At 39.3% G+C, this 20,518-nt stretch overlaps 1 protein-coding gene across 2 annotated transcripts in view; it reads right to left on the bottom strand.

Annotated features, from left to right (window-relative positions):
* PDE7B (phosphodiesterase 7B) overlaps window positions 1-20,518 on the bottom strand; it is a 314,282-nt gene that overhangs the window by 29,002 nt on the left and 264,762 nt on the right. For both annotated transcript variants that reach the window (XM_026504869.4, XM_026504867.4), the window contains 5 exons: window positions 9,236-9,387; window positions 7,150-7,213; window positions 5,362-5,457; window positions 3,174-3,274; window positions 1,597-1,728 (listed from right to left, as the gene is read on the bottom strand). In XM_026504869.4, the coding sequence (XP_026360654.2) occupies window positions 1,597-1,728; window positions 3,174-3,274; window positions 5,362-5,457; window positions 7,150-7,213; window positions 9,236-9,387 (545 nt within the window). The remainder of the gene's footprint in view (window positions 1-1,596; window positions 1,729-3,173; window positions 3,275-5,361; window positions 5,458-7,149; window positions 7,214-9,235; window positions 9,388-20,518) is intronic.

Here is a 20,518-nt window from a genome sequence, read left to right on the forward strand (position 1 = left end):
CCACCCCAATATTGGAATGTTTATTTTTAACAAAGAGATTAAAATAAAAACTATTAAAAATTACCTGCACTTCAAAAGCTTGAGTAAGGAATCCATTTTTTTGAGAAGAATTTTAATATCTGAATAAGATAGACTAGCGTGTTTTTATTATGAGAATCAATTTTTGTTAATTAGCAACGAGTACTTAATTCTTATGAAATTCTACGACTTTCTTGTTTTTAACATCTGGCATATTTCTTTTTAACTTCCTGTCTAGATATGAGCCCATCACATGTTTTAAATATACTACATGTCAAAGTGCAGTTTTATGACCCTCATTTTATGTACCAATCGGTCAGTAGCAGCAGATACTCTCTTAAAATTCATTGACATGATTTATTTGATGACAAGAAGTTAGAATTGTGGAAGCATTTACTTTATATGGGAAGGGATCAAACAGCCAATTTTGTTGACTGATTTCCTTTGTTTAATGAAAGACATTTGAAAAAAATTAGCATTGACAGGAATAGAAAATCTATCTGGGGGCTTTAAGTCCAGTCATTCATGTCTGTGTTTTTCCTCAAGCAATAAATTTAGCTTCTAAGACACTTTAAGGAAGTTTAGCTTCAGTTTTTATTTTTCTTTGTTTAGTTTGTAGCTCATTATCAAAAGGTTTCTTAGTTCTGTCATCTTGTCCCCTTGATGTGGCCACATCTATCCTGGCTCTGGGTGCTGGCCGGCTGCTCATGAGAGCCCAGTGCTGGATATATACCAGGTGGACCCATAAACGTTACAACGCCAGTTCCTACCTACGCTGAAAGCTGATCAACTGGATGGAGAAAGGCTTTTTCTCATGTTCCGATTGTGTTTTACTGGAAATAAATGTATCCTCAAGCTGTAACATCTTGTATAATGCAGGTGTTTTATGGAGATCTGTCAGGAATTTTTTAGCATTGTATTTTTCAAAAGATCTACTAAAATTGACATCAGTGACTACCTTGTATGCAATGATTTTGTGAATGACAACCAAAGGTCTCCAAAGGACCACCCTGAAAATTCTGGGAGTTATTCATCTATGATATAAGTTTTACTACCTTAAGTAACATCAGAGATAAAAGATCTCCAGGTCAATGTACTCATGGGGCTGAGCTATTTTAGAACAAAGTATGCCTATTATCTTTGATAACAGAACTCTGACCCTGAGGCCAGTCAAGTTCAGAAATAGTCTTAGAGACAGAAGTTTGAATTAGGATTGTACCTGGGAATTATCATTTATAGAAGTCCTACAAGGACTGGCTTCAGCTGGCCGTTATGTATGAGATGGTGTCCAGGGAGACAGATATTCTCAGATCCTGAGAGGGTAGGCTCAGAGATCCTGTTTTACTTTGCACAATTTCAAATCCTCTTTGGAGAGAATGGAATTCCTTGGATACCTTTGTAAACAAATTTAATCTTCCTTGGGGAATATCCTGGACCTATTTAAAATCCATGCTCTTTGGCTGTGGTTGTCATTGAGGCTGACCCTGGGGGAAGGCTATCTCCCAAGGTGAGACTCAGGCTCTAGCACTGGGCCGAAGGCTGTTGGCTGACCTGTGACTCAACATTGGGCTCCCTTACCTGGTATAGGTTGGCGAGATGGTGGTTAGTTTTGATCAAAAATGGCTGGTTCACTCCTGGATGGTCGACGTCGTGTGCTGCTGCAGCCAGCAGTCCAAGCATGATGTCCAGAGGCGTGAGGGAGCTGGCCAGCTGTTAAAAAAATCAAATTGGGAGATCGATTGGTGTTTTCCCACATAGGTTAGTGTTTGTTTTGGCTGAATCAAACTGTATGAATTATGACAGTATTTTTCAGTACTTTTCATCCTGACTTTCACCCTCTTGAAACGGCAGTCAGTGAGGTGATAATTTCATGGAATTGCAGGGGAAAAAAAGGACAGCGTGGAAAGTAATTAAGCAAGTCAGATTTTTCTGGATCATTCATTCAACTACCCTCCTCTTCCTACTGCTACTCTTGTTTCTTTTTATTGGTGCAGTGAGTGGTATTGCCTGTGGGCAAGACTGCTCTCTGGTGAGCAAGGAGAAGGAGCCTGAAGTCGCCTTGCTCGGAGAGAAAGCAGTGAATGAAGGAAAATTTTAAAGCCAAAGTAATGGACACATTTAAAAAAAAATTTGTGTATTTCAGCCATCCACTCTATCATTGCCACTGTGAATATGGAAGCAAGAGTGGGTTGAATTATAAAATTTGCATATTTCTTCAATGTGTAATAAATAGTGGGGGAATGTGTAAGAATCTGTCATTTTTTTGGTAGCTATGAAAACAAGCAGGAGAATGGGAATCCAGTACTAAATTTAAATATACTACTGTGTGATATATTAGAACTCTCAGACAACTTACAGATTAAAAAACACAACCTTTAATGGGATATTTTACAAGGATGAGGCATCTACCCAGTTTTCTCTTGGGAATGCCTGTCTGGCATCTGTGTGCTTAGCGACTTATATTAAAACTGATCAAACTAAACAGAGACTTGGACTAGGATGTCATTTTCAAAAAACCTTAAGAAAACCATCCTGTATGTTAAGCCAATTCAGTGTCATACGGCTAAGAAATGCTTAGATTTCAAGTAGTGAGTATTATTATTATTCTGTTTTTAGTTTTGGGTTGCTTTATTGCATCAGAACACACTTGCTCTGAGATCTTTGAAGTTGACAAGTTTTCTTGGGCCTGAGTCAGGATGCCCTGTTGGCTTAGTAGGAAATGGAGCTTCAGTCTTGAGGAGTTTTGATTCTATTTGTCAATCAAAACCCATGAGGTGGGAGACTTTTTCCAGAGCATTTCACTGTTGGTACCATTTGTGGCGGAGATCCAAGGCAAAAGAATTAATTTCCTGAGCGTTTTGAAGCTATCTAAGATGTAGATTGTCATAGAAAGGGTTGTATTTGTCCTAATGCAGTCTTGATAAGTATAGAAATTATGGGGGAAAAAAAAACCCTCGGGAATTTTACACGCTCTTTCACGTGTATTATGTAACTTTCTCAAAGCTGATGCTGGAACTTCCATAGAAATAATTTATCTTCCTAGTGTGAATGACCCCCACACAGTTATCTGGATACGTTGGGTGACCCGGGACTCAGCAGGCAGTTTACTTGGCATCCCAGATAGCTGCGGAGGTCTTTCTTGGGTCTTTCTTTACCTTTGGCTCCTTCAGGTAGCAGTGCATGGCCTGGGTGACATCAGCGGCGTGAACAGCATTGTGATATGGGTTCTGGCTGTGGTAATCCTCTTGAACCATGACTAGGAGGCAAACAGATAACTCAATCAGCTAAAACCCAAACAGGAAGGGCAGACTAAGCTCAGATCTATTGAGGATCCCTTTTGCTTAAAAATATCAGTGTCTCCAAAATGTGCAGCCTGCGGATCCTTTAAAAATAAACGTGGTTTGCAAGCTTGGCAGTTCTACTGGGCTGTTTTTAGTGAAGAGGAGGGGGAGGGCAGACGGGAGAAAGGCTAAAAGGATTTGTGAGGCCCTTGGGATTCCTCACCACCTTCATAAATCACCCCTTTCTGGCGTTCATCAAGGCTTTCATTCATAGGAAAAATAAATATGTAGGAAAAGGACAACTTTATTTCACACTATAGTTTAATTATTTAAGTTTGCTGCCATTTATGAATAATATGCCATAAAAGAGGTTTCCTTTTAAAGAGCCCAAGTAGCATCAGACCCATGATATCCAAAGATCAGTTTAGCACTTGAATAGCAAAGACTGACCAAAGCAAATCGGAGGCTTCTTCAGGCAGAAATTCAAAGTACTGTGTTGACCCAATGGTGAGCTCCTTGGCTTTATTTCTGTTTTATTCGGATTAAGTTAGCATCTCTTGTGTCTTTCCAATGTAAGGACCAGAGTGCTCTTGGAACCAAGTAGAGACGCAAGCAAGGCGATTTTGTTTTGCAAATTACGAAGCCATTAGCCTGCTTTAGCTAATAGCCACGGCTTAGGATGCTTAGGATGCAATATATTCGATGTGCATAGAGTGGCCAGATTTGCAAGTGTGGCCATATTTTCTCAGCCCATTTTACGAGTTTAGCTTGAATTCGGGTGCTATTTCTGTCATCAAATCTTTTCATTCTTTATATTATTCTGCGGGCATACACATGTCCAAAGTATCTGTGTTCTCCTTCTTCAGACAAATAAAAATTATTTGGCCCTTTTGTGGCCATTACTTTGCTCAAGAAATCTAAATTCAATTCGCCTGAGGTTATTTGTGTTTCTGGAACTGTGCCATGTTGTAGCCGGTTTCAGAAATTTCTTTTGTGCCACGTATTATTTATTTTACAGGTTTCTAAAAACAATTATATTTAAACTCTGGCTTTCTCCCTTATTATTTGTGTTGGGCAAATTACTTAACCATAAGTTTCCTCAATTTTCTTCTCTATAAAACAGGGATAACAACAGCTTCAATTTCAAAGGGCTGCTGTAGGATGAAATGTGTTAATACGTGGAGATCCTTAGTGCCCGCGTGTGTAAGCTCCATACAAGCCTGCTGGGCATTCCTTCTGCTGCTATCGTGTCACTGCTACTTTACTTTGGAGGCATCAAGCCAGCTTCCAAATTCAAAGCCCAGCCATAGGGCACATCAAAGAAGCCAGAAACAAGCTAAGTGACAGCAGGAAGTTATATGGTGATTAAAAATATGCCCTGGATGATTTGGCAGATAAATAAACATGTGCATTAAGTCCAGTAAGAACTGGGGCTGTTTTTGATAGAGAGTGACGGGGCGGAGTTGAGTGGAAACATGGCGGACTTTCAAGTCAGACAGACCTGGGCTTGGACTGAGGCTCTGCCAATTACAAGTTGTTGACCTTGAGCAAGTTATGAAACCTCTTGCTACTTTTCCCTAACTGTGCGCCAAATGGTGGTGACAACACCCAACTTGCAGAGTTGTTGAAACGGTTAGAAATAACATACGGAGAGCATCTTGCATATAGTGGGCACTACGTAAATGGTAGTTCTTATATTACAAAAAAAAAAAAAAGCCTATTGAAGATTTTTCACAACTCATGTCCACATTGGAATTATTTGAGGCATACATTATTGGGGTTTTGCTGATATGTAAGCAGATCAGTAGCTTCTTTAACAGTTACACGCTCTTGATGGTTTTCTTTATGTTTTTTATCTATTGTAAACATAGCTAATCAATTAAATAATCTTTTTCACTGATTAAAATGGGTAAATCGTATTTTAAAATTAAGATGAGATAATTTAAGATTCACTTGAGATCTTCATCTTCCATGCTATCATTCTTGCCACTTTACGTTAAAGAATACATGGGCTGCCATTATTCAGGGAGAAGGAGGTAGGAATATGGAAATGAAGACTTACCTAAAAACCTGTGCAAGGTGACCATATCTAACTTGAAATGGTGAATGAGTCCATGGGTATTGAAGAGGTGGCACAGCAGTGTTACCAGGCTGTTTCCTATAGGAAGAGTCACCTGCTTTAGCTCATTTTTATCACCATTAAAATATCAAGATTGACAAAAGAATCCAAAGTTTCTGTAATGAAAGGTCTCTGATAGGTCTCCTAGAGACATACATATATGTGGGTGTGTGTGTGTGTTTGTGTGTATTTTTTAAAGACGCAGTTTAATGGTCACTTGCAAAGTGCCTTAAGTTGCTTCCAATTGATTCTTATGTTTACAGAGATATCCACATTCCTTAAGAGTCCGAGCTTGTTCTCCGCATGCAAAATTACCCAAGATGAGATGTGACCATGAGACAGTTTAGAACTAAAGCCAGCAGAGATGCAACACTGAAGCAATAATGACTAGTAAGCTTTTAGGAAATATTATTGCCTAAGGAGTAATGATTTTGAATTTTAAAAGCATTAGAAAATTTATGAAAGACTTTGAAATGGACCAAGATGATGACTGGATGTCTTAAGTGGAAAACTAAGTATTGCCTCAGGACACTCTTCCGGGGCACCTGATTTTGCATTTCTGCAGATCCCATTGTCTTTGAGTTATTTCGCAACTCTCAAAGTTGTAGATAACTGATAGCATTGCAAGCGATTCTCGTCCACAACATGCAAATAAAATCACTCAGGTGAAAATACCGTTGACTTCCTCTTCCCAGGTTTACAGCTGTTAATAAATTCATTTAAGCTCTTCTTACTGTTTATATATGTGTTGTTCTTTGAATTTTCCCGAACCAGTTGCAGCATCTTACTGGCTCTCTAATTAACTGAGTTAGATCTTTGACATATGCTCATTTCATATTCCTATGAGAGTCATGATTATACTCTCTTTTGGAAAAATCCTTTTATTCACAGTTACTTTCATCTACTGGTACCCATTTCTCAGTTGATTTGAGCAAAGTGAAATACAAGCTTGTGGGCTCCATCCCTGTATGACCTAGTTAGCTTTTCACAGTGTAAAGCTTGGCTTCGTGGTCTTAGTCTGTATCTCTCAACTGTATGTCATTTGTCAAGTAACAGAATGGTGAGAAAACCATCTGTAATGACTTAAAGTATTAGCCTGGTATACGGTGGGACATGAGAAGGTCAGCATCTGATATGATGCCTTTCATTGGCTCCCTAAGCCTATCAGCATTTGTTTAATGGCAGTCGAATATGTAACTAAATGTTATTATTTTCTTTAGGAAAGTCTTTATAGGGACCAAGATTTTAAAAGTGAAACCAGTGAGAATGTCTACTTTCCCCTTCAGCTGCAGCCTAAACTTTCACACTCTGTCATCAGCCAGCGTTTTCCTCCAGTGATGCCGAGCATATCTGAGCAAGACCTGCACGGGCCAGCTTCAGCTCACTCGGTGGAAACGCACAGGCACCTGCCCTATAAGCGTCAGGACTGATCAGATGAGCTTTAGTGTCTCTAGTTTGCACTGACTAAGAGTGAAGCGCCTCCGTTTGGATGTGGCCAAAGTATTCTGTGAGGAAAGAATCTAACCGGTGGTTTCCAAATTCCTTGGGGATCATCAAGGCCAGAAGGAAAATGTTCTGAAGATTCTAAGGCCAAATGCAGTCCTTACTTTTCATCTGAATTAATTTTCCCTTGCCCTGGCCCTTCTTGAGTGGCTGTAGACTTAGGAAAGTGGAAAAAGAAGGGAAAAAGAATAACAGTGTTTGGAAACAGGATTCTTTTGGGTGACTTACCATTTGTCAAGCGATCAAATAAGAAAATGTCAAAATCCCACATTCCCACTTTGGAGAGCATATGCTGAAAAGGCAAATGAAAAACAGCACTCAAATGAATCATACCGGAGACTCAAACATTTACTTTGAGACAGTGAATTAGACAATTAAAAAGTTGAAAATAGTAGCACATTGCTATTTACCTTTGTAAATCAAAAAACAAATCTTGCTCTACGTGCTACTAACAAGAGCGTAAAAGGGACAGGTTCTGGAATCAGACTATCTGATTCAGTGCCAGCCACACCTCTCACTGGCTGTGGGAGCTTGCGCAAGTTCCTTAACCTCTCTGTACCTTAGTTTCCTATTTGAAATATATGGCTGATAATATTCTCTACCTCAGAGGATTTTTGTGAGGATTAAAGGAGGTAATATATGTGGAGTGCTTAGAACGGTGTTTGTATATAATAAGCCCACATAAAATTCAGTATCTGTTAAAATTGTAGTTCGGTAAAGTCTCCACATCACAAACGACTATATCCTTAAGGAGAATGTTTACAGCAAATTTTTGAAAAATGAAGTCAAATGGTTGCTGAGCACATTACTCTGCTCAATGTGTACTAAATGTGAAATGAACCACTCTAACAGATAGGAAACTGGAGTGGGCAATTGAAAATGTTGGGTAATTTAAAGATCTACTGTCCAGTGTGGTCTTATTATCCTATTTTTCTTTTTAAAATACCCCATGCTTAGAAATAGATGGTCTTTAACTCTCAGATGCAAAGCTGTGTTTACTGATGCTCTCCTCACTGTAGCTTCTGCGACTGGCCTTGCTCTCCTCTCAATGCCACTGCTTCCGGTAAGGACCAGCTCACTCTCCTCTTTCTGCCCCTAAATGTCTTCCCTGCATCTTCCAATAAAGTCTAAGGGTCTTGTCATAGCACACAAAGATCTTCCAGCATTACCAGAAAAATGAAGGACTCATAGGTTACCATGAGATCTAGTGTGTGTGAACATTTTATCCGAGTCAATACTGAAGCAGAATCAGGGCTTGATCCCTGATATCCTGACTTGTGAACCACAGTTCTTTCTACATCTCAACGTCATCTCTCTTGAGGGGTGAACGCTTGGAGGGAGGGCCCCACAAGAGTGCTCTGTCACTGATGCCCCAGCTCTGGGAGCTTAGTCTTGCTCTTCTTTCTCCAACCAGCCAAACAGCCAACCAACCAACCAACGAACCAACCATCCAAATGAATTAACCAACAATCATTCACTCAATCTCCGGCCTTGGGTTGTTAGGAGTGATTTTTCGTTCCTTTTTTTAGACCTAAAGTTGGGAATTCGTTCTTCTGATATTACGTGTTGCTTAGTTATTAATACTATACGTTAGTAGGATATATTTCTTAGTAGTATATAGGTAACATAATCTTACTTAGCATGTAAACTCTAAGACATTACTTCTGACTTCTGTTTAAACTGTGGTACTTTATCCTGAAATTTAAACTCCTTTGACAGTTTGGGCTAGAAATAACTTGGGAACTTTTTTTTTTTTTAGATTGTCACATTTTAATTTCAAACTTTGATCAATGAATTGCAAAGATAATTGTAAAATTTGTGAAAATTATTTAAATAAAATAGAAATTATAAAAAGGACTATGCACCGTATTGGTAGACAGAAGTGGAATTAAGAGTTGGTAATTATTGGGTCACTTTCAGCATAGCTATTACAATGAAACAATTCAATGGGTTTAAAGATTTAGTTATTCTCTCACTGGTAGTCGATCAGTCCAAAATTTTACTTTACTTAGTGTTGTGCAAATATGTTCTGCCCATTTGTAAAAATGAAAATAGCTAGCACGTGCTAGGCATGAATACATGAAACAAGTAAGCATGCTTTACCTCGTGTAATCTCTGCATCACCCCTATGAGGTGGGTGTTTCTATTAACTTCATTTCATATTTGAGGAAAAAGTCCAGATGTGTTGATTAACTAGCCAGAGTCACAGAGCATCTCAATGGCAGAAGTTGGACTCCAACCTGGTCCTATCAGCTGAGGTACATGTTCTTGGCCACTGACCTCCTGAGAGGTGACAGAGGGGAAATTAACTCACCCTTGCTTGTCCAAGGTAGTCTTCATCCAGCAGGTGGAGAGGGGCTTGTGGTATAATTCCACGAAGCAGCCTCGATGCATGGAAGTATCTTTGAAAGCTTAACAGTCTTTTCACCTTTTTCTTAGTGCCAATTTCCCCTGAGTGTGTTGTATCTGTGGAAAGTAATCAAATACAGAAGTTATATATTTTAAAAGCCCTATTTTCTCCACTATGTAAAAATACAATGTATTATATTAAACATTTTATTTATTTATTTGACAGAGAGAGAGAGAGCACAAGCAGGGGGAGCAGCAGGCAGAGATAGAGGGAGAAGCAATTTCCCCCATGAATAGGGAGTCTGGTGTAAAAACACAATGTATTATAAAGGAGATAAACTTAAAATATGCTCTCAGTGCTTTCTTAAATATAGTCTATTTAACTCTATATTTGAAACTGCCTAAGAACAAAAATGACCTTTCTTGTATATTACATTCATTAAAATGTCAAGATATTTCTGAATGTAATTTTAGAAGACATGAAATATATAAATTAAAATCATCATTTTCTTATGAATGGCACTGGTATGGTTACTAAGTGAAATCCACATACTTTTGCGTGCATTTGAAAGGAACAGTTATGCTTTTTTCTAGGATATTAAAACCAAGGCTCCAAAATTTAAACCAGGTTCTCATGAATTAAAGGGGCTGAGAATACACTAGCTTAGACATGAGGAAAATGTTTCCTAATGTCCCAGAAACACCAGTGGCAAAGGAATCAAGAATCTCAGTACAAAGGTGACCTAGATTTTCCTGACAAGAAGCAGGGAGGGTGTCTACTTTCTAATGGAGTATATTCCTTTTTTACTAGTGGCCAGGAAAGTCTGACCTTGTCAGTAGAGATATTTTAATACTCATGTCACATGTGCCTTTCAAAACTTAACTGTTGACATCATGGTGATTGTCCAGAAATACCCCAGGCACATTATTTGAATGCCTGTCAAGGTACGTCCTATCTCAGCTGAAATTCTATGAATCACTCCGGGGCCACCTGGAGTGGCATCCGCTGCCCATTTTGAATCTGGAGTCAGTTCAACAGTCCACTAGGAAAAGGTAGAGTTCATAAATAAATAAATTTTGGATTCTTTCACGCTTCCTCCTATCTCCTCTTCTTCTCTAGGGAACCCAGAATCACAGTGGATAGAGAAGCAGAGGGAAGCAGTGTGGCCCTCCCTGATGGCAGTGACTGACCAAAATCAGTTTGTCACTTAGGTTGTATTATGCATGCAAAGGCTTAATCCAGGGCAGGCAAAACCCCCTGTTCTCGGGAAATCCTACCTGACTTAAATGTCTTCTGTTTTTAAAATGGATCTAAAAAATGGATCTAGATTTCATGTGTGGAAAGAGGCAAACATACACCCAGAGAGAGGAGTGTAACTGAAGTTGGGTGTTAGGCACACAGCCAAAATAAAAATGGTGTACGTGGGCTCAGTTCTACTGGTGGGTTCTTACTCCCTTTCTATCAATTTATCAAGTCAAGTACAGAATAAAGCTGTTCATTCATTTATTTAAAACATAGATGTGCAGTGAGATCCTTCGGTTCTAAATCCTCCAGCGAGCAAAACAAAGATCCCCGTACTCATGAAGTTTACATTCCAGCAAAGAAACGTGCAATAACCAGTAAACAACAAATAAGTAATTTATTAAAAATGTGTTAGAAGGTGGTAAGTGCAATGAGGACAAGCCAGAAAAGCTGAGAATGAGGGACCAGGCATTCTGTGGCTGGATAGTCAGGGTGGGGCTCCTCAGAGGGTGCAGTGTGATCGAGTGAAGGAAACGAGGAAGCTGGCCAAGTAGATATCTGGGGAAATACCTTCCGTACAGAGGGACCAGCTAGAATGGCCCTAGGGTGGGAGCCGGCCTGGCATGCTGGCATGTGGGAAGAACAGCAGGAATTCCACGTGGTTGGGAAGGAGAGGAAGAGGAAGGAGTAAGAGATGAGGTCTCAGAGCAAAGGAGGGCATGAGAATTATATAGGGTCCTGTAGGTCATTGTAACCGCTTGGGCTCCACTCTGAATGAAATAAGGAGCCACTGTAAAGGTTGGGGTTTTTTTGCTTTTGTTTTTTTAAAAAGATTTTATTTATTTATTTGAGAGAGGAACAGAGAGACAGAGAGAGCATGAGTCGGGGGGGGGTGTGGAGGGGCAGAGGGAGAGGGACAAGCAGACTCCCTGCTGAGCAGGGACCCCCTCCCCCATGTGGCGTTCGATCCCAGGACCCCAAGATCATGACCTGAGTCAACGTCAGATGCGTAACTGGCTGAGCCACCACCCAGGTGCCCTGCCACTGCAAAGTTTTGAGAGAAGAGTGATATGATCACACTTACATTTAAAAAGCGTCATCCTGTGTGGCGAGCAGATTGTTAGAGAAAGCTTTGATGTAGTGAGACCTGCTAGGAGGCCCTTGAAATAATCCAGGCAAGAGATGATGGCTGCTCAGACCATGCGGGAACCAGTGGAGGGACCAGAAGTGGAGGGAGGGAACTAGAATATATTTTGGGTACCTCCAATTTTTTGCCCTAAGTAACTAGGAGAATGGAGCTGCCATCACCTGAGATGGGAAAGCCACAGGTGGGCCAGGTGTGGGGTGGATTTCGGTTTTGCACATGTTGAATTTGGATGTCTAGTGGGAATTCAGGCAGAGATGTCAGATGGAAATAAGTGGATATAAAACCCAGAGCTTGAGGAAGAAGGCTGGGCTAGAGATACAAATCTGGGAGTTGTCAGATGAGATTACCTAGGGAGTGAGCATATATAAGACGAGAAAAGTGTGAAAGTCTGTGTTCTCTATACTTTGAAAGAGTATAGAGAAGAGCAGAGAAAAATCAAAGGAGACTGAGGAGTATCCACTGGGGATGGGGGGAAAACCATCATTTCCCAGAAGCCTAATGAAGACAATGTTGCAAAGAGGAAGGTGAGATCCTCAGTATTGAATGCTGTTAAAGTACAACAAAGACTGAAAATTGACCACGGGTATATAAATTTGTCAAAATTCACTGAACTATGCACTTAACAGAGCACATTTTATTCTATGCTAGAAGTGACAACACCCTAGTCACACATCTAGCACCCAGATTTTGTTTTTAAAACACAATTTCTCACTAAAAGAAACCAGACCACCTTGGCGAAATGGCCAAGTCTAGGACTGGGGCTGGCAAAGTACAAGAAGAACTACAACTTCTTGTCGTTCGGGAAGGTAAGAGAGGGCTCGAGAAATGATGGGGTCTTTACAAAATGACAGAGGAGATGACTTGCAGGATTCCCTCTGAGCAAATATGGGAAACTTTGAGCATCAACATGAATAATGGAAGAGTCGATTATAAACCACTGACTGAAAGTAGAATCCATGAGTCCATACTGATGGTAAGTAAGCAAGTAAGTGAATAAATGAGAAGGGAAAGCTCTTTCTTACAGGGAGTGTCAACCCATAATGCAGAACTAATAGAGTTAGAAAATTACCATTTTGAAACTTTTTTTTTTTTTTTTGAGAGAGAGGTGGGGAGAGGGTGGAGGGAGAGGGAGAGAGAGAATCTTAAGCAGGCTCCACATCCAGCACGGAGCCTGAGATGGGGCTCAATCTCATGACCCTGAGATAATGATCTGAGCAGAAATCAAAAGTCGGATGCTTAACCGACTAAGCCACCCAGGTGCCCCATCATTTTGCAACTTTTATAGTGGTAACTGCTTTGGGCCAAAATCACTGATGGACACTAAAACTATTCAGTGAAAGTTTAAAAAGCAACAGGATAATTTATAGTATTAAAGTATCTCCCCACAGAGTTACTAATTGAAAAGGAAAAACTGCATAGTTTTTAGTGGACAGATGTAGAGGGGGCACCATCCTCACTAAGTAAGCAAAGTTCACATCCCCAAATGTGATCCTGGATCAGGGGAAAATTTCCCAAAATGGCTTTATTAGGATAATTTGTGAAATTTGGAAACGGACACACACACACACATATATATATATATATATGATAGTCAAATTCTGTTTATACATTTCTTGAATTTGATAATTGAACTGTGGTTATGCAAAAGAAGGCTCCTGTTCTTAGAAAATACATGCTAAGGGGCACCTGTGTGGCTCTGTTAAGCGTTGGCCTCTTGGTTTCAGCTCAGGTCATGATCTTAGGGTCCTAAGATTGAGCCCCGCATCAGGCTCTGGGCTGGGTGTGGAACCTGCTTGGGATTCTCTCTCTTCCTCTCCCTCTGCCTCTCTTTCTCTAAATAATTAATTAATTAGTTAAAAAATAAATTTAAAAAAAGGAAAATACATGCTGAGCTATTTAGGGATAAAGGGACATGATGTGTACAACGCGTTCTCAAGTGGTTGTGAAAAAATATGTAGCAAAGACAAACAGGGCAACATAATAATTGGTTTCTCTGGGTAAAGGGTATATGAATGTTCTATCCTTGAAAATTTTCTGTAAATTTGAAGGTGTTTTATAATAAAGAGTGTAAGAAGAGAGAGAATGAGAAGAGAAACATCAGGCAACAGTATCAAATGTAGACAACCCAAGGAGTTTTGCTACATAGGGAAGCAAAGAAATGTTGGTGATGGTTCTATGCAGAATTATATAGAATGGAATCAAGTGTGTCAAGTAGATGAAATGAGCCAAGTAAATGAAACGAGTTATTCCTGTGTTGTGTAGAAATCTAATAAGAAATTACCATACAATGATCTATTTCTTTTTTAGCCTTCTATGAAAATTTCCCCATTCTAAAATGCTAAAAGAAAATCCCTTATGTAGCTGTGAGTATTAACATAACAGAATCAGAAGTAAACAAGATAAGCCTGAATGATGGAAATATGCCACAAACATAGCAAATTCAAATTAGTTGACCCTTGAACAATGTGGGGGTTGGGGGTGCACACCCGCTGGGCGGTTGAAAATCTGCATATAACTTTGGACATGTCAAAAACTTACTTGAGAATAGCCTACAGTTGACTAGAAGCCTTATTTATAACACAATTACTGCGTATTTTGTATGTTATGTGTATTACATACTGTCTTCTTACAATAAAGTGAACTAGAGAAAAGAAAAAGATAATGAGAAAATCATAAGGAAGAGACAATACGGTACTGTAGTTTTTGAGAAAAATCTGCATGTTAGTGGACCCATGTAGTTCAAGGTTTGTGTTGTTTAAGTATCAACTGTATTCCTTTGTAAACTTCCGTTCAGCTTGCCAAGTGGTGTAATACTTCAAATAGATTCATAGGTAAGAAAATGACAAGTTACATAAAATAAATATAGATGATAGGAAATAATGGTTTCTATTCATTAAAGCTACCAGATTGCCTAAAATATTGCTAATCTAATGATGCTTTGAGCTGGAGGTATTGGTTTCTTTTGTTTTGTTTTCTTTTGTTTTTGAGAGACAGAGGGGGGGCAGAAGGAGGGGGAGAGAGAATCTTTTTTTTTAAGAATTTATTTATTTATTTGAGAGAGAGAGAGAGAGACAGAGAGGCCAGAGGGACAGTGAAAGGGAGAAGCAGACTTCCCACTGAGTTTGGAAAGCCCAATGCGGGGCTCCATCCCAGGACCCTGAGATCATAACCTGAGCCAAAGGCAGACACCCAACCCACTGGATCACCCAGGCATCCTGAGAGACAGAATCTTTTTTTTTTTAATGTTTTTTTATTATATTATGTTAGTCACCATACAGTACATCCCTGGTTTTTGATGTAAAGTTCGATGATTCATTAGTTGCGTATAACCCCCAGTGCACCATGCAATATGTGCCCTCCTTATTACCCATCACCAGCCTATCCCCCCTCCCCTCTGAAGCCCTCAGTTTGTTTCTCAGAGTCCATAGTCTCTCATGCTTCATTCCCCCTTCTGATTACCCCCCCATTTCTTTATCCCTTTCTTCCCCTACCGATCTGCCTAGTTCTTATGTTCCATAGATGAGAGAAACCATATGATAATTGTCTTTCTCTGCTTGACTTATTTCACTTAGCATTATCTCCTCCAGTGCCGTCCATGCTGCCGCAAAAGTTGAGAACTCGTTCTTTCTGATAGCTGAGTAATATTCCATTGTATATATGGACCACAACTTCTTAATCTAGTCATCTGTTGAAGGGCATCTCGGTTCCTTCCACGATTTAGCTATTGTGGACAATGCTGCTATCTGAGAGAGAGAATCTTAAGCAGGCTCTGCACATAGCCCAGAGGCCAATGGGGTGGGGGGGCGGGGCTTGATCTCATGATTCTGAGATCATGACCTGAGCTGAAACCAAGAGTAGGAAGCTTAAATGACTGCGCCACCCAGGCTGGAGATAATAAGTTTTAACTTAGATCCATTTTGCCCTTAAACCAAAGAAGAAAACAGCAAGAATCCCTTCTTTCCCACCTACTGTCTTCACTCTGTAGTCAAACAGGTGACAATCCACCAACATGTCAGAATGTAGATCTTTTTTGATCTTTACTTAAATTTTTGATATGTTTGGCCTTCATTTTTATTGAAAGATATTGCTTTAAAATACGGTATACCTTGATCACTGAGTTATTTGGCACCATCTGCAATCTGGAGTATGAAGTAAGTGTCTCACCGCCCTGGTTCCCACCCCATCTTGCATCTTTGGTGCACGAGCTCAGATAATGTCAAACGTGTTCAATGTTAAAATAAATCTAAACAATAAAACCTTCTCATGGTTAATTTTTAATGGTAGTCTGTAGGTTAAAAAAGGGTAGCATATAATATTATTCATGGTGAGGATTTTCCAAGTTTTGGGAACAAATTGGTTATTATGAGGTATAGTCTTTATTTGTGCAATTTCAATCTTACTGTGATGGGCAGGCAGATATCTGCCAAGCGGGTGGCCAGTATTTTCTAAATTACCAAGGCAAGCCATGACCATGCCATTTAGCACTTGTACCTGGGTTATTCTTTAATTGACAAGAAAATATTTTAGAATTGATGTTGGATAGCCATTTATGAAAATAATAGGGTTTAATTTTCTTATTTAAAGACACACAAAAAGCTAAATGAAAAAAGCCTCAAGCTAGCATTCTAAAGGGGAAGAATATTCCATACTGCAAGAAAAATAAATTTATTTAAAACAATATTAATAACTCAATTATCAACTGTCATTTAGGGAGCACTTGGTGCTACGTGAGATAATGACACACTAGGATATAAGCTGGAGGTATGGTTGGGAGAAAAAAATCCACATAAGGAACAATTCATGAATAAATTGCCATGCTGTATGCTAGTCCCAGGCACTGCTTTTTGACAGCATGTTGTGCAATTATCAAATAAGATTGGATAGTGTGTTTTCAAAAGGGCTCTCAGTGAGTAACTAGTGTTTACTTTGATAGTTAGGGGTATAGTGATATGCGCATCTGAATAGAAATTTAAATTAAATGTAGTTAGGCTACATTTTACAGATAGTTCAGCTAAATTCAACTTGCGAAAATTTAGAGAGTCTTAGCAATGTGCCTAATAATGTTATTCAATATCTTTATATAATTAAAAAGTCATTATTTAAAGGTATTCACAGTTACCCTAGTGGTACTTTTTGTTTGGATTTTGTTGTTTATGGGCTTTCGGTCCCCGAATTTTCATTAGCAACAGTTATAAAATGGTGTTCCAGAATAGTTTCATTGCCTAATCTATGTGCACATTGACCTGGACTGTGAAATTCATTTTCTGCTCCCTTGTTCTTTTATAAATTTCACAAATATGTACATATTAACACATTTCTGCACTATTTAGACACTAATTTTGGGTTATGAAGTTTATGTTGGCACTGGTGATATGGTAATTCTTAAATTTCACTAGTTGGGGTTGGCTTAAATACAAAAAATGTTAATAAAAATTATTTTCATTTTGAGTACGTTCTTTATGGCATATTCTCTTTATAGGGGCTGATAAATTTTGGTACGAGGAGAAACATTAAACCCAGAATAAATATCTAGGAAAAAAAATCTATAAGCATACCCACTATGATGAGGCTGTTCCTGTCAAGGGTATACCTGGTTTTTTCAGCAAGGCCCGTAGCAACTGTTTCCTGAATTTGAATAGCTCGTAATTGGTGCAGAGGGAGCGCAGGTGATACTAAAACAAAGAATGCCTTTGTATTTAAGTAAGCAGAACTTCCCTCAAGCAAACGTGGAGACCCAACTCCATAAATGTAATATTAATACTTTCAGAGCATTAATTCACCTTCTTTTTTAATTTTTAAAAGATTTTATTTATTTATTTAAGAAGAGAGAGACAGAGACAGTGTGAGCTGGGGGAGAGGAGAAAAGAGACTCCCCGCTTGATCCCAGGACCCAGGGATCATGACCTGAGCCAAAGTCAGACGCTTAACCGACTGAGCCACCCAGGCATCCCAATCCATCTGAATCTTTTAAATAGTGTGTTACTAATCCATGCCCTACTCTGATAATTATTGTATTCATAGTTATTACAATACCTATGTTATATAATAATTATAATGAAATTCTTTGCAGGGTTAGTGGTTATTCATTTGCTTTGTTTATTCTTCTTTTATAGGATTTTTAACATGTCTTCTATTATAGAGTTATTGGTATAAATAACTTACTACCCTCCAAGGTCAGAAATCATCTCATCAAACTTTGTTAATTGTAGTGGAAGCCCTGACACCTTTTTATAAATTTTGTTTTGTTTTGGTAATGGCAAGTGCCTGACTTAAACTGTGCTTGTGGGGCAGGGCATCCACTTCAAAGGGGCACCCACTTCAAAGAAGGCTATTCCAAATAAACACATTGCCAGCCTCCCGACTAAATAAAGAGCCAGGTCACCTCCCTCCTACTGAGGCTCCTTTGTTTTAGAATCTTGGTTGATTTCGATAACTAACCCTGTAGGCCATTTGTTTTTTTCACTTCCTGTGCTTTAAATTCCCACTCTTATGTTTTAAATTCACCAATAAAGAGTGAGTCTGCAAAACCCTAGGTCCCCACCCCCGATCCCAATAAAAGAGCCCGGCCTTGCTCACATTCTCTCTCCCTTTCTACCCATGACTTGGCTGTGTGGCCCCAGTCGTGCCGTGCAATTTCCAGGTCCCGTAAGTAATAAGCCTTTATTTTTTTCAAAGTTTCTTGATGGTTATGGCTGAAGGGTGTCTTGCAATCATAATAAGAACCACAAGTGTTGGTCCAGCCACGACATTAGTTACTGAAGGGCTGAGACCGGCACACAACAGTAATCCCTTGTGTTGAGTGCATAACCCTGCACATAATGGAAACTCCATGCAAAATTTGTGGATTTAATTTGAATAAATTCTCTTGCTTACAGAAATATCATCATCAAATGCCATTTTAAAATAATAAGCCAATTTATGAAGTGCAAGATGCTAAAACTTATGTTAGTTTTGAAATCATTTTCTCAAACCCTCCAGTGGAGTTCCAGGGCCCAGATCCTTCTGCCACCACTCCTTGCTGTGATCGATTCCCACTCTAACACCCAACTGTGCCCTGTATGATTGCAAATTCACTCTTATTTACACGTCTGATGCTCTAATTAGGCTGTGAGGTCTTGGAGGCCAGATTCCTGCGAGTTTTCTTTGAATTTCCACAATATCCTGCAAGTCATTGATGGTAAACACAGGATGACGCACTCAAAAACTTTTTTGTGTCTGTGCACCACTTCCAAGTTCAAGAAGTCTTGGAGAAATCAGGATGAAATTCTCGTTTTAAATGTGTAGCTCTTAAAAAGATGTGAAAAAGTGAATTCATTTGATTTTAGGTGTCGTGTGCACAAATGGCAGATTTTTAGCACAGCTCTTTCTCCCTTCCTACAAATTCTCCTAGTTCAGGGTTCAGGGTCCCTGCAAAGTTAGAAACAGTGGAGTTGTCCAGGATGGCAGTTTTCTTGAAAAAACACAGGATTTTAAGAGTGAAGCAACTTATTCTAAGATGCAGTGGCCCTTTAGATATGATTTTAAGTTAGACTACTTTAAAAGGTGAAAAAAAATTAAAGATTTTGCATATAAAAAATAATATTGGTGGATGTCTAAAATGTACAATGTGGACTTGTAGTCTTCTTGACGAGGTGCTAAAGATACCGGCCTCTCCATAAGACCAGTACTTCTTTCAGCATATTAAAGACTACGATTCATTTTCATGTGCTTTTAGCAAATTTCATAATTTAGACTTGGCTGTAATGACTTCAGCACTCAAATTCCACCTTTTAGAATTTAGCATCTCTAAACATTAAAGTCTGCATTTATTCATAAAAAGAACCAGCTGCCAAAAAGCCTTGTAAAATACATTACTATTTCTATCCCAGTCTTTCAAACATCGTCTGTGGTCATAAATGGCCATAGTTGTTTATTTCTTCCTGTATATGTTCCCAGCACTCAGAGAATGGTTGGTAGGAGCTGATGACAACCCAGGGTATTATCTGGCTTGTAATATCACAGGTGGAGACTGTGCTCGCATGGAGGGACGTATTTTTAAGACATGGTCATTACAAATGACCTTTGAAACCCTGAGCAGTTGGATTGAGATAAAATACAAATTAAATTCCTTAACATCTAGGGCCTTTTCCAGGCTTAGTCTTTAATAGGAAAGTAAGAAAATCAGTCGTGATACCAAAAAGCTAATAAACAAAAATACATATAACATCAACAACAACAATAACAAAACACTGGGGGGAGAAAAGGAAAGAAAGACAGGAAAAGAAAAGAGACTCAAACAAAGTACATCATCACCTTAAAATGTAACTTGAAGGTGGGAAATCAATTTGAGTTAAAAGCAGCTAGGAAGTTATTTTAAGTTCTCTAAAATCAGGTCTTGAAGAGAGGTGTTTCGAAGCCCCATGTCATTAGCTCTTCTGTGTATGACAAATACTCACGACTTCTTGACGGCTGTCACTAGAAGAAGAGCTTTACTTCAACACTGCCACAGAGTGGGCGGAGGAGGCGGAAGAGGAAAGTCGTCTTTAAGACAGGGTAGATTGTTTCTCTAGTTCTACTTTTTAACATGTTTATTTTTTCAATTGCCATTTCTCTTTTATGTTCTTGACAGTGAAGAGGACACACCAGCGTGACTGATAGGAGTCACAGAATAGAGTGAACTCCTTCCCCACGTCCCTGTCCCCACACCTGCTGCCCCGGCGCTAGGATATGTGCTCAGAAAGGATTCATGAGGGTCAAATGCTTGTCCTCAGCCACACAACACACTGGTGTTTGGCAAAATGTGCTGCTTTGAGCCTGTTGCTTTGCCTACTGTAGAATCCATTCCAACCCAATGGCTATGAATCTCTAACTTACAGGGC

Source organism: Ursus arctos, unplaced genomic scaffold (genome assembly GCF_023065955.2).
Source record: "Ursus arctos isolate Adak ecotype North America unplaced genomic scaffold, UrsArc2.0 scaffold_13, whole genome shotgun sequence".
NCBI classification, from domain to species: Eukaryota; Metazoa; Chordata; class Mammalia; order Carnivora; family Ursidae; genus Ursus; species Ursus arctos.